The sequence below is a fragment of the Stegostoma tigrinum genome, chromosome 5, assembly GCF_030684315.1.
Source record: "Stegostoma tigrinum isolate sSteTig4 chromosome 5, sSteTig4.hap1, whole genome shotgun sequence".
NCBI lineage: Eukaryota > Metazoa > Chordata > Chondrichthyes > Orectolobiformes > Stegostomatidae > Stegostoma > Stegostoma tigrinum.
This window is the reverse complement of record NC_081358.1, coordinates 73,646,439-73,659,381: the sequence shown is the minus strand read 5'-3', so window position 1 is coordinate 73,659,381 and position 12,943 is coordinate 73,646,439. Positions and strand designations below refer to the sequence as shown.

Sequence of the window (12,943 nt, the reverse complement as noted above, 5' to 3'; positions counted from 1 at the left end):
CGGGTACAAAACACTTGTGGAAGTATATCCTTGAGATTTTACAGGCCTTTGCTTTCTACCCTGATTACCTGTCCCTGGACTCAAATGCACAGGAAATTTCAACCAATAATGCCAAACTTTGTTTAGCTTGATGTGTAGTTGTGTAACTGGCAGCATATAAATATGTAGTGATAATTTATGCTGTTTGATTCCAGTTGCTGACTCTATAATTGGTCAGATGTAAAGTCAAGGGTCACTGTGATGTGACAGCTATCAACATATGCTTGAGTTACAATCTTGATTCACATAACTAAACCTGAAGTCTCTGCTAAGCAGTTTTTCCTAAATCTCTTTTGTTTCATACTTCCTAGGAAAGGCTAAAGGGGATTTCAGTAAAATTGGTTCAAATTCTGAAGGGAATTAATAAAGTGGATAAAAAAATTTTCTTTCACTGGCAGTGGTGTCTCAGACAAAGGAATGTAACTTTAATATCAGAGTCAGGCTATTCAGGAGGAAAGTTAGGAAACAGATATTCAGGCACAGAGCGATAGAAGAGTGGAATTTTTCTGCATGAATACATTAGATACTTTGTGAATTGATGATCTTATGCTCGGGATTGACTGATTTTTTGCTGGTCAAGGTGTAGTACCAAAGTTGATTAAAGTAATTAGATACATATCTACTCTCCCAAAGACAGGGCCTTGGCACATAGGAGTCCTTCATATTTCTCTATCCTAGCCAGTCTTTTCATTTGCCATTAGCTTCCTACATACTGTTCTTTCCTCTCAGTCTTCTCCCATGTAATCTTCTCGCTGTAAGGTCACTTCCAAGTCTGTTTCCTCTTAAGATATGATCTATCATTATAGTATAAAAATAAAGAGAACTGCATCATTACAGAAGATTTTTTATTAAACTTGTGCGTTCTAACAAAGATTGTGCTATTTTTGTTTCATGCTCTTTCAACTTTTGCGCAGGTGAATTTACTCCAGAAATGCAGTTACGGATTCGACAAGAGATTGAAAAGGAGAAGAAGATAGAACAATGGAAAGAAACATTTTTTGAACAATATTATGGAGAAAAGTAAGAACCTTAGTAGTTCTATGATGTTACATCTAATCCTCTTTACATTTTGTTTATTCATGTTTGGACTGTGATGCAACAAGTTTTGCACCTTTCCGTCTTCTGTTGTAATATTTTTCAGTTATGTAATATTACCTAATTGTTATTGTATATTTGATACAGTAATTTCTGCCAAAAGGGAGGGCAATGTACTTTCTGAACCCCTCTGAATACTTCCTGGTCAGTCACACAGTGCTGCTCAGATAGGAGCATTTTAGTTAACTTTCATCACTCCTCACAGAGAGATGCTGCAGTATTCATTCATTGTCCCCACCCTGCTATCAGTCACATCAAGAATTATCCTCCCCAAATCTGTGGAACTGAATAATTATATTCCCAGCATCAATGAAATTTCCCAATTTCCACTTCACACTTTATTTAACATTTTTGTACATTTTAAAATATTCTGGTAAACCTTTGTGGCAGGTAATTTATGTTTGTCTCAGGACACTAATTACGAGTTGCTCAGCTTTCTAACTTGTAATTGTGACATCTACCTTTCTGTTGAATTCAGGATGGGTGTAACACAAGAAGAAGCTATGAAGCTGGAATTAGTAAAAGAGTCTTTTGAAAACCAAGACAGCTATTTATTTTCAGTACCATACTCCCTATCAGAGCCCTGTGAGATTATGTCTGGTATTAAGCATGAAAGCCAAGAAAGTGTTGTGCCTTATACAGATCTAAAGCAAACACAATGCAATGTACAGCGAATCCCAGCCAAAGAACCATCCATAACTGCTAAAGAGGAGGATATACTAATATCCTTGTGTTCAGAAATTACCTCAAATGAATCTGTTATTCAGGAAGAGATAGCAGAAGAAGTTGAACTGAATATTTGCGGAATCCTTGGTGAGAATAGATCTCCGGAGTCCAGTGCCTGTGACGTTGAGCAGCCTTGCTTGCTTAGCCCTGATAAATTGGAACAAGAAGTGCCAGCAGAAGACTTGAAGCCTGTTCTCATTACACAAAGTATCAATGAATTAGACTCTCAATCTGAGCACACTGACGACTTACAAATGCCTCCTTTTGAGATATCTAACATTTCTTCACAACACATTACTTCTACTTCTGCACCATATCAACTTTCTGGTTGCTTTAATGAATCTAACAGTAATTCATGTGAACTGACACTGAACACAAATAATGAGGAAAATACCCTGGAACAGTGTAGCACTCCTGTGTGCTTACCAACTTCATCTTATTGTGGTGAGCTTGGAGCTGTTATCAATGTGTCTACTTCACCAGAGAGAAATATACAATGCACATCTCAACAACGACATACCTCTGCATACCCTGAAACCTCTGTACTGACTGAGCATTCTGAAAGTGAGAACAAAGAACCTGAAAATCAACTAAGGACATTTCAGTCCATCTCTCAGTCACCTATACGAATGTCAACACCGTCAGATTTTTCAACGTCAGCTTCAGCAGAAGGAAGAAATGACAACAAAGATATTGAGCTACAAAAGAGAAAACCAGTGGAACAGCACAGCCTGGAGTTTTGTCAGGAGAAAAGGGCTAGAATTGAAAATGACCAGCCCTTTCAGACTTTGCCCAGCAGAGTACAAAGTAAAAAAGATATACCCACAAAAGAAGAGCCAAAGGTCCCACCTATCAAGGTACGTTGCAAAGATTGAAATGACTGTGTAGTCTATACACTTATATATAGACAATTTTGCAAGATTGTGCTCCCAATGTTGACTTTTATAGTTGACCTTTGGATTTAGATATGGTTTTGAATTGCCCAACTACTCAACTTGAAGAAAATGCTATTATAACCCATGAAGCGAACAAAAAAAAACTGCAGGTACTAACTGAAAATACAACAAACTATCAAAATAGTCTGCAACATTTTCTCTCAAGTACACTATCAGATTGCTGTCACTGAAAATAGTACTGATGACACTTTTATTCGGAAAGAATGCTATTGGTTAGGGTCTAAAAACCAGAGTTTAATTAAATACATGGTCCAACATTTAACTTTCTTCACTCATATATACATACTGAGAATTAATAGCCACAAAATGCTGTCCAGATGTTTTACTGGGCTTAAAATGAGCATGACAATAAACATCATTTTTATTTAATTTCAGAAACTTCTCCACTATCATTTAAATAATGGTATTGAAGTATACTTAATGAGGCAATGCTATATCAGTTTGAATTGTAGATGGAGCCACCTTTGTGAGTATTGTTGCCTATTCTACAAAAAGAAATGGATTATTATGTATGAATTATTAGTACAAAATATAAAAGATGGTGACAATTTTTGAAAAATCAACCAATGAGAAATAAATTTGCATATATAATTAGACAGGAGCTGAATCAGGTTTAATAGCTGAAGATGTGTTTGTCACAGGATTTCAACCACCAATTTTTTCCACTGGCATAACTTGTTTTGACACTGTTGCTGCTTGCTAGTTCTAAGTTTTAGCCAGTGGTACAGTAGCCATTTAAGAAAAATAACGCATACACTTCTAACAAGGCTCCTGTGCGGTTAATCAATATTTCAACAATGGTAATTTCAAAACAACTCAGGAGAAATAGAGAATAAACAACATTTTCAGATTGAATTGGTCCTTTATTTCTACAGCCAATAAGATAAAGTACAAGAAGTGCCCTTCTGTTTTATTTACTTGACATCTTTTCTCTGTTTTAAGTTGAGTGTTGCAAATACTCTCAGATTGCCCAGTTGTTATCCCTGCATTGGACATTTTAACCAGTTTATGTATTAACAACAATTTGCTCAAACCACCTAGTTGGTGAGGCTGACAAAGAAACACAGAATGTTGTTTTCAGTTACAGTTAGTTTTAGTAACAAAATACTCCCTATTAAAAACACCATGGGAGCATTTCTCAAATTTGCACAATATTTATTCTGCATATAACTCTGTCCATCTGAGAAAGGATATTACCCACAATGATCCAAATGTAAATGGATGTACTGGGCAATTGGAATCTTCTTTCTCTCTGATATAGGGCTGGCTGTCTTCCACAAAGGTGGGTCTGGCAGGTCAGGATGGATATTTTTATGGATCTTCTTAGTTTGCCGCGTATTTTGTTTTGCAAAAATATTCTGTGTTCATAAAAAAAATCTTTATGTACACACACAAGTTATTAAAACAGGATAGTCTTTGCATATGAAGAGAAAATATATATTGGAATTTTACATTCCCTGCAGTTGCAAAGCCAAAGACATTTCCGACTCAGAGATAACAAGGTGTAGAGCTGGATGAACACAGCAGGCCAAGCAGCATCAGAGGAGCAGGAAGGTTGACATTTTGGCTGACGTTTCGGACCTAGACCCCCCGAAACGTCAGCCTTCCTGCTCCTCTGATGCTGCTTGGCCTGCTGTGTTCATCCAGCACTGCACCTTTTTACCTCAGACTCTCCAGCATTTGCAGTTCCTACTATCTCCGAAACATTTCCCACTCATGCAGGACACTACTTAACGTACATTTTGAGGCAAAGAAAGGATCTTAGAACTGAACGGACCCGCACTGCATTTTGGCAGAAAGACCTTAGACAGTGATCTTTCCCCACTCCTCCTTGGTGACAGCTGCCCCAAGCTTCAGTGCATCCCTTAGCATGTAGTCCTGGACCTTGGAAATCGCTGGTCTGAAACACTTGGTCGAGATCAATTCTTTATGCTGGAAGACCAATTTGTTTGGGAAAACTAAAGAGTATCTTACAATGAGATGGTGGTCTTCCAGGTGCTGTTAATGTTTGTTCCAGTGCACATCTCAGGGAGCAGACCGTAAAGCAAATAGTCCACTGTATGGAACTGCTTGCGATGAACCTCAACAAAAATCACTGCATGTCTCCAGATCTTCTTTGCAAAGGCACATTTTAGAAGGAAATGCTTTGAGAGCATGTGCAGTGGCAGTGAGAGCTCAGGCATATATGAAGGATGCCATGGACTCTGTCCATCTCACCTCCAGCCAAGCTACACTTCGGTGTCTGTTGCTGCGTAGTCTTCCACCACAGATCTTGCTGCCTGTCTTCGCTGAGGGGATGGCTTTCAGCTGTGTATTTTAGTCTCCCTTGTTCCAGACCTTCCTGATTGTTCTGTGGCCCTTGACTAATGGGCTCCTGAGTAGGGTTCAAAGCATCCAATGGGGTAGTGCCAACATCGTCAGACACTGGCTGGAAGTAAAGATGCCTGGAAATCTGAACAATTGTCCTCCAATGTATACCCCAAGCTGGTTGTAACTGGTTCCCCCAAACTTTTATGACCTCTTTGGCATTGGTTTCCAATGTTCTGTGTAGCCAATAGTTGATGTTTAATATAGTTTGGCCAATTTACTGTCAGGCCCAATTTCTCTGGCTGTGGATCATTTTATAATATTCACGCAATCAGAGCCTCGGATTAGATATTGCTGGTCAATAAACTTTTGTGCTTTAAAGTTCCTGCCATGGCAATAGTTGTCCAACTCTGTAACATTACTGAATGACTCTTCCAGCTAGAGCTGACATGACCTAGGACAAGGACTTTGTCTTGTGAGTAAGGGGTTTGGCTTGAGAACTGTTGAGGAATTTGGACTCAGGGCTTGGGATCTGAGGCTTGGGCAGAAAGACAAAGAGAGTTTGCATATTTGAACATTGGAGTTTTGTAAGGAACACTGAGGAATTACAGCAGGTATGGGGACCAGCATTTGCAGCAGATTTGGGATCAACAGCAATGTGGGTAGAGGGAGCTGTGCTGAAAGAAGGATGAGTGAAACCAGAGGTCTTAACTGTGAGTAAACAGTAAAAGATTGTTTTCTCTTGAGGGTGAATATGGAAGAGTAGAGTGAAGATAAAAATTCTCACTCAAAATTACACCTTTCATCACTTCAGGATGTTCTAAAATGTTTTACAACCAATGCAATCCAGCAGCCATGAAAAGCAATCTATGCAAAACAAGGTTCCTCAAGCATTAACCTGATTCACTCTTAATCATGTTAATTAAAGGATAAATATTTGCCAGATCATCCAGAGAATGCCCTTTCTTAAAACAACCAATGCTAAAAGGACAAAGTTTGAGCTGAAAACTATTGGACAAGTGCATTTCTTCATTAATGGTGATTGAGGCAGAGGCTAGAACATTATTTGAAAGAAAATGGAATAAATATTTCAAAATCAGAACTAGGAAAGGATTTGAAGGGAATGAAGTTATAGAGGAGGGCACAGGAGGGTGATAGTGTCCAGTACTGAGCTCCAGCACTGCCAATCTGAATGGCTGGCTGCTGCCAAATTGAGAGTTCCTTTCCAGTGAAGGACAGAAGTCTGATTCTCAGAAGTTCAGCCCTGCCCGGTCTATGTCATGACCAAAGCTGACCTTCTTTCTGGCCACTGAGAACCTTCCTTCTGGAGGGTGTAAACAATTACCCCAACCTCTAATTTCCTGTCCATTGTTTAATGAGAAGTTACATGTTCCAATCATAGCATTATCATGATTCAATGAAAGTACTTACAGCTAATCATTTGGTCAAACAGATGTTCAGTAGTACTTAAAAAGAAATTTTTTGCAAAGCTTTTCACCTTGCATTCATCAGACAATATTCAAAATTATCAATGTGAAAATAGCATTTATACTGCATGACAGGAGAGTGCTGATTGATAGGCAAGCATTGTATTAATGTATGGGTGTTGCCATGTAGAATGCATCAGGTAAAATGACTGACAGTCAACTACTATGCTTTGTTTAAATTTAAAACCAGGCAGGTGGCCTCATTGATCAAGAGATTGCTGTAACAAATGAGCCAGAGAATGTAAGTCACCGTAGCTAAAGTAAGAATTTCTTTACACATCTTAATAGACTTAATCTTGCACTGAAATTTACATTTGAATTTAAGCAGTCAAATAAGCTCTCATTTATTGATGTCCTATTTCAAAAATTGGCTAAGGGTTTCTTTGCTACTGTCTTGTGCATTATAGTAGACAAAGCTCAGCAGTTACCTGTTGGTCATCATTCATTGGTACATTCTTCATGACAACACCTCTAAAAATCAGTGTCCACTTACGAACCAAGCTGCACTTTTTCTCCCATACATTAATGCTGTTCTCCCATTGTTTTGGTATTTCTTGCAAATGTCCCAATTAGTGCAAGGTAAAAAGCTTCAGCAATGTGTGTCTTTTTTCAATGCTACAGATACAATTCATGCTACAGATTGAATGATGAACTGCAAAAAAAATTTTCGCTCACATGTATACTCTTTCCACCTCAAATTCAATTTTTGCATTTGTATGAAGTTGGTGTAAAAACCAACATCTATTAAAGTCAACTCCCCCTCCCATTCCTCAGACAACATGTCCATCATGGGCCTCCTGCAGTGCCACAATGATGCCACCCGAAGGTTGCAAGAACAGCAACTCATATTCCGCTTGGGAACCCTGCAGCCCAATGGTGTCAATGTGGATTTCACATGCTTCAAAATCTCCACTTCCCCCGCTGCATCCCAAAACCAGCCCAGTTCTTCCCCTCCCCCCACTGCATCACAAAACCACCTCAGCTCGGCCCGTCCCCCCACTGCATCCCAAAACCAGCCCAGCCTGTCTCCGCTTCCCTAACCTGTTCTTCCTCTCACCCATCTCTTCCTCCCACCTCAAGCCGCACCTCCATTTCCTACCTACCACCTCATCCCACCTCCCTGACCTGTCCGTCTTCCCTGGACTGACTATCCCCTCCCTATCTCCCCACCTATACTCTCCTCTCCACCTATCTTCTTTTCTCTCCATCTTCGGTCTGCCTCCCCCTCTCTCCCTATTTATTCCAGCTCCGTCTCCCATGCCCCTCTCTGATGAAGGGCCTAGGCCCGAAATGTCAGCTTTTGTGCTCCTGAGATGCTGCTTGGCCTGCTGTGTTCATCCAGCTCCACACTTTGTTATCTATTAAATTTTGGCTGGCTGGCTGGCTCACTGAACATTAAACAAACTTACTAGAGACAAACTCTCAAGGAGGCCATAATGCCTCCTTAATAGGAACAATCTTGAACTAAGCCCTTCTCCCTCCCTCTATCCTCATGAAAATGACTGAAGTATGAAATGGAACAAGGTTACCTGAGCCATGTGTATTTGCTGCTACCTATAGTGCTCTTGCTTATTTACATTCTCACCTGCTTGCATTTGTCTCTATCACTGCTTTTTTAATGTTAAAAAAAACTGAAAATGGAAAATGATCTCATGGTGCAGATGGTAAAATTTGACCAATGGTTTGCTCACACGAAATTAATTCAACAAATCATGCTGATTAGCCTTAATGGCTGCAGATGGGTATGCATAGAAAACATGAAACGTGTAATGAGTAAAGAAATCATAAAAAAGACAATCAATTAAGTAAATCTTAAGCTATATTTCTGCTCCTGTTTCAGGTTTGTGAAAGATTAATTCAGTTTAAATCAGGAATGTCTGCCATGGCAGAAGTAAATTACAATCCTGTCACACTAAGTCTGATCCATTATGTCCCACTTAAAAATGGAATGACAACTTCAAGAAGTGGGAATTTGTGTTTCAAGCTTTCATTTGAAGTCAAAAACAAAGATATTCACTCAGTTTAAGTGGAGCTTTTGAACAAAGCAAAATGAATGAAATAAATTAAAAACAAAAGAGCTAAAAAAATTTAGATGCTGGTAATCAAAACAAACAGTAAAAATGCTGAAAACACAATAGGTCCACTAGCAAGTTCGTTATGATATTGATGAATTGATATTTAAGATCTTGCCTTTATTAGTCAGTGAGTATAGGTGTTGGGAGGACATTGGTTAGGCCTCTTTTGGAATACTGTGTTCAATTCTGGTCTGCCTGCTATATGAGGATGTTGTGAAACTTGAAATGAATCAGAAAGGATTTATAAGGATGTGGCCAGGGTCGTGGTGTTTGAACTTTGGGGAGAAGCTGAATAGGCTGGAGCTATTTTTCTTGGAGCATCGATGGCTGGGGTGTGACCTTATACAAGTTTGTAAAATCACAAAGGACGTAGATAGGCTGAATAGCCAAAGTCTTTTCCCTAGGGTAGTGAAGTCCAAAACTAGAGGGCGTAGTTTATGGTGAGAGGGAAAGATTTAAAAAGGACATGGGGTGCAACCTTTTCACTTTAGCGAGTGGTGCATGTATGGAATGAACTGCCAGGGGAAGTGGTGCAGACTTGTACAATTACAACATTTAAAAGGTATGTGGATGGGTATATGAATAGGAAAGGTTTAAAGGGATATGGGCTAAATACTGGCACACGTGATTAGATTAATTTGGGATATCTGTTCGGTATGGACAAATTGGACCAAAGGGTCTGTTTCCATATTGTACAGCTGTATGACTCTATGACTCTGTCCTTGCAGAATGGAACAATGTTACAAATAGATATCATTTATAAAAGAACATACACACAAACATACTTACATTTATGCACGCACATAGTGGGAAAGGAATTTAATATAGATAAATGTCAGGTGTTGCATTTGGTTAATGCAAATCAGAACAGGACTTATACAGTTAATGGTAGGGTCCTATGGCGTGTTATCACACAAAGAAACTTTGGGGCCCAGGTTCATAGTTCCTTGAAGGTGGATTTGCAGGTAGACAGGGTAGTGAACGTTTACCGTTGCCTTTATTGATCAGTGCATTGAGTGTGGGAGTCAGAAGCTGTTGTAGCAGTGCAGGGCATTGGTTAGGCCACTTGTGAAATATTGTGTTCAATTCTGGTCTCCCTGCTATAGGACAGATATGATTAAACTTGAAAGCGTTCAGAAAAGATTTGCAATGATGTTGCCAGGTTTGAAGGGTTTGAACTATAGGGAGAGGCTGAATAGGCTGGGGCTATTGTCCCTGGCATGTTGGAGGCTGAGGGGTGAACTTGTAGAGGTTTATAAAATCATGAGGGTTATGGATAAGGGGATAGCCAAAGTTTTTTCCCAAGGGTAGGGAAGTTCAGAACTGGGGGTCACAGGTTACAAGTGAGAGGGAATGATTTAAAACGAACCTAGCGCAAACCTTTTCACGTAGAGGGTGGTGCATGTATGGAATGAGCTGCTGCGGAAATGGTGGAAGCTGGTACAATTGCAACATTTTAAAGGCATCTAGATGGGTTTATGAATAGAAAGGGTTTAGAGGGATATGGGCCAAATGCTGGCACGTGAGATTAGATTTATTTAGGATATCTGGTTGGCATAGACAAATTGGACCAAAGGATCAGTTTCCGTGCTGTAGAGTTCTATAACTCTGTATACACATAGGAACAGACTCAGAATCGCCTGTAAAGTGTTAAGTGGAAAATAAAAGGTTGTTAAATGATATTGACAAGACACGGGAAGTGTAATAGAAGAAGTTAAGGATGTGAGCTTAATTTTCATCTTTGCTGTTTAGGTGACAACCTTGGAGTGGATCACTTGCTCATTATAGAATTTGCCCATGTTTCATTCTAATGAACTGCATTGAACAAAAATCAGGCACATTCTATAACAGGCGAGCCATCCATTTCATCAGTTTATTAGACAAGCAGTAAAGATGGAAATTAGTAATATTTAAGAAATAGATAGGTACCAAAACAAAAGTAAGTCAAAAAAGACTAAACTGAAGTTTGAACTGATGCACATAGGCTAATTTTATTTGTTTAAAGGGATGTTTCAGAAAGTTCATGGTAGATCAATGGATAATTCAGTGAGATGACAAGAGTATGCTTCATTTTCTATTTTTGCTACACTGATACCATCATAAGCAAGGGTTTAATGGAGTGATTTTTCTTGCTCAATCCCAGTTCTCTAGAATCTTCTCACACAGTTGACACTAGTTACATGGTGTAAAATTACGGTGCTTAAAAAGTATCCACTGTTTCCATGGTTGCTATATTGGCATTATATTCAATACTGTTGTTTTGGTGCTTCATTCAGTATTTCTATCTCCTGCTTTGTCAGGTTCAATTGGTCCTGAAATTTACTGAGGTGTGAGTGTCAGGGAAGAATTTTAGGATGAGAAATCTGCAAGTTAGTCTAATTGACAAGCTTGGGTCCTTGTTGGAACAGAAACACTCTAGCCGCAGCCCGAGAGAAAGTCAGGAAACTGGTGCTTGATGAAAAAGAGCGTGAGAGGATAATGTGGTGAAGCAATTCCTTGGCTGGGGTCTGTTCCCAGTGACGGTGATGGTCAATCACATAGGGGACCCATTTGCAGGAGAAGGTGGCACCTTGCCTGAGAGCAGGGAAAGGCTGATGTTGAACAGGTAAGTTCGACGAGCTGACAGGGTAGGAAGCTATCCTGATTTGTATGGCCCTCAAATAGTGTTATACAGACAGGTTTTCCACAAAGATTTCCTAATTCCTCTATCTAATGTGTTTCCTGAGTTCTGGCAAACCCAGCCAGCCAGGGTTAAACCTGGGAAAATCTGAGGCAACCTCTTGAAAATGTTCAAGTGGATAACCAGTTCCTGTGATTAAGTTGGTTGGCGAAGCCACTTCACCCCATGTTCATTAGAGCTGCAGTTGAGAGGGTTGAAAATGACGGAGATGGGATTTGAGTTTTAAAAATTTTTGACATCCCACCTAGCCCCAAAACTGCCATGCTTTCTTGGGTTGGAGGAGGAGGTGTTACAATTATCTCATTGTTATTTTGGGGCTCCATTGGCAGCTGTTGAGATACTACTTTGCAAATATACTTTTGAAAAACACTTTTAAAAGCATTTAAAAGATAAATATGAAATGTTAATTCACACCCATCCAACAATCTGCAAACAGGTATGGGTTTTATGGGTTAGTTCCAGTGGCTACCTCTGAGCCAGGAGGCCTGGTTCATGTCCCACCTGCTCTAGAAATGTGTAATAACATCACTGAACAGGTTGATTCGAAAAATACAATCATCCTTACTCAGTGAAAAAATTGGTCTAGTGGACATGGCTAATGGCCCCAACTAAGGATAATTAATTGGAATAATAAAGTAGCTTAATTTCTAACATAAAATAGAATGGGACTAACTTACCAAGTGTCAATGTGTTTTAAATGACTAGTTCTTGATTTATGGACAATAAGACCTGCTGGCATGGTGGCTTAGCAGTTAGCACTGCTGCTTCAGTGCCAGGGACCTAGGTTTAATTCCACCCTCAAGAAACTGTCTATGTGGAGTTTGCACATTCTCCCCGTGTCTACGTGGGTTTCCTCTGCATGCTCCGGTTTCCTCCCACAGTCTAAAGATGTGCAGGCGAGGTGGATTGGCCATGCTAAAATGCCCATAGTGTTCAGGGATGTGTAGATTAGTGGTAGGAGATAATAGGAACTGCAGATGCTGGAGAATCTGCGATAACAAGGTGTAGAACTGGATGAACATAGCAGGCCAAGCAGCATCAGAGGAGCAGGAAAGCTGACGTTTCGGGCCTGGATCCTTCTTCAGAAATTAGGGGGATGGGTCTGGGTGGGACATTCTCAGGGTTAATATGGGCTTGTTGGGCTGATGAACCTGTTTCCATTCTGTGGGAATCTCTATATCCCAGCAGGCCATTAAAAATTCCAAGGTTTGTTCATATCGGTTTTTGAGGGCCTGGAAGAGGTGAGGGAAGGTCTTGTACATCTGCTGTTTGGAAATTCAAGAGCTGGTTTCTCTGTTTTCTTTATGCATCTATTTTATGTTAATGTATTTTGCTGTTTACTCTTCAGATTTCCAATGCAGTATGTGGAGCATGAAGTGATAAATACACCCAATTTCCTGTTTTGTTTGTCTTTATCGGCCAAGTGACAGATTAACAGAGAAGCTCCAGTAGTGCAACCCCCAGGGCTTTTAAAATAAAGGAACATGCCTTTTAAAAGCCTTCTTTAAAAATGTCTAGTGAAGTCATTTTTTTTCACTGAGAATTGGAGAGAATAAGTTTTCAAACCCATGATTTAAC

At 39.7% G+C, this 12,943-nt stretch overlaps 1 protein-coding gene across 1 annotated transcript in view; it reads left to right on the top strand.

Moving 5' to 3' along the window:
• LOC125451594 (putative Polycomb group protein ASXL3) overlaps positions 1-12,943 on the top strand; it is a 287,101-nt gene that overhangs the window by 256,392 nt on the left and 17,766 nt on the right. Inside the window, exons 10-11 of the mRNA XM_059646068.1 lie at positions 954-1,059; positions 1,613-2,717. Coding sequence (XP_059502051.1) covers positions 954-1,059; positions 1,613-2,717 — 1,211 coding nt within the window. The remainder of the gene's footprint in view (positions 1-953; positions 1,060-1,612; positions 2,718-12,943) is intronic.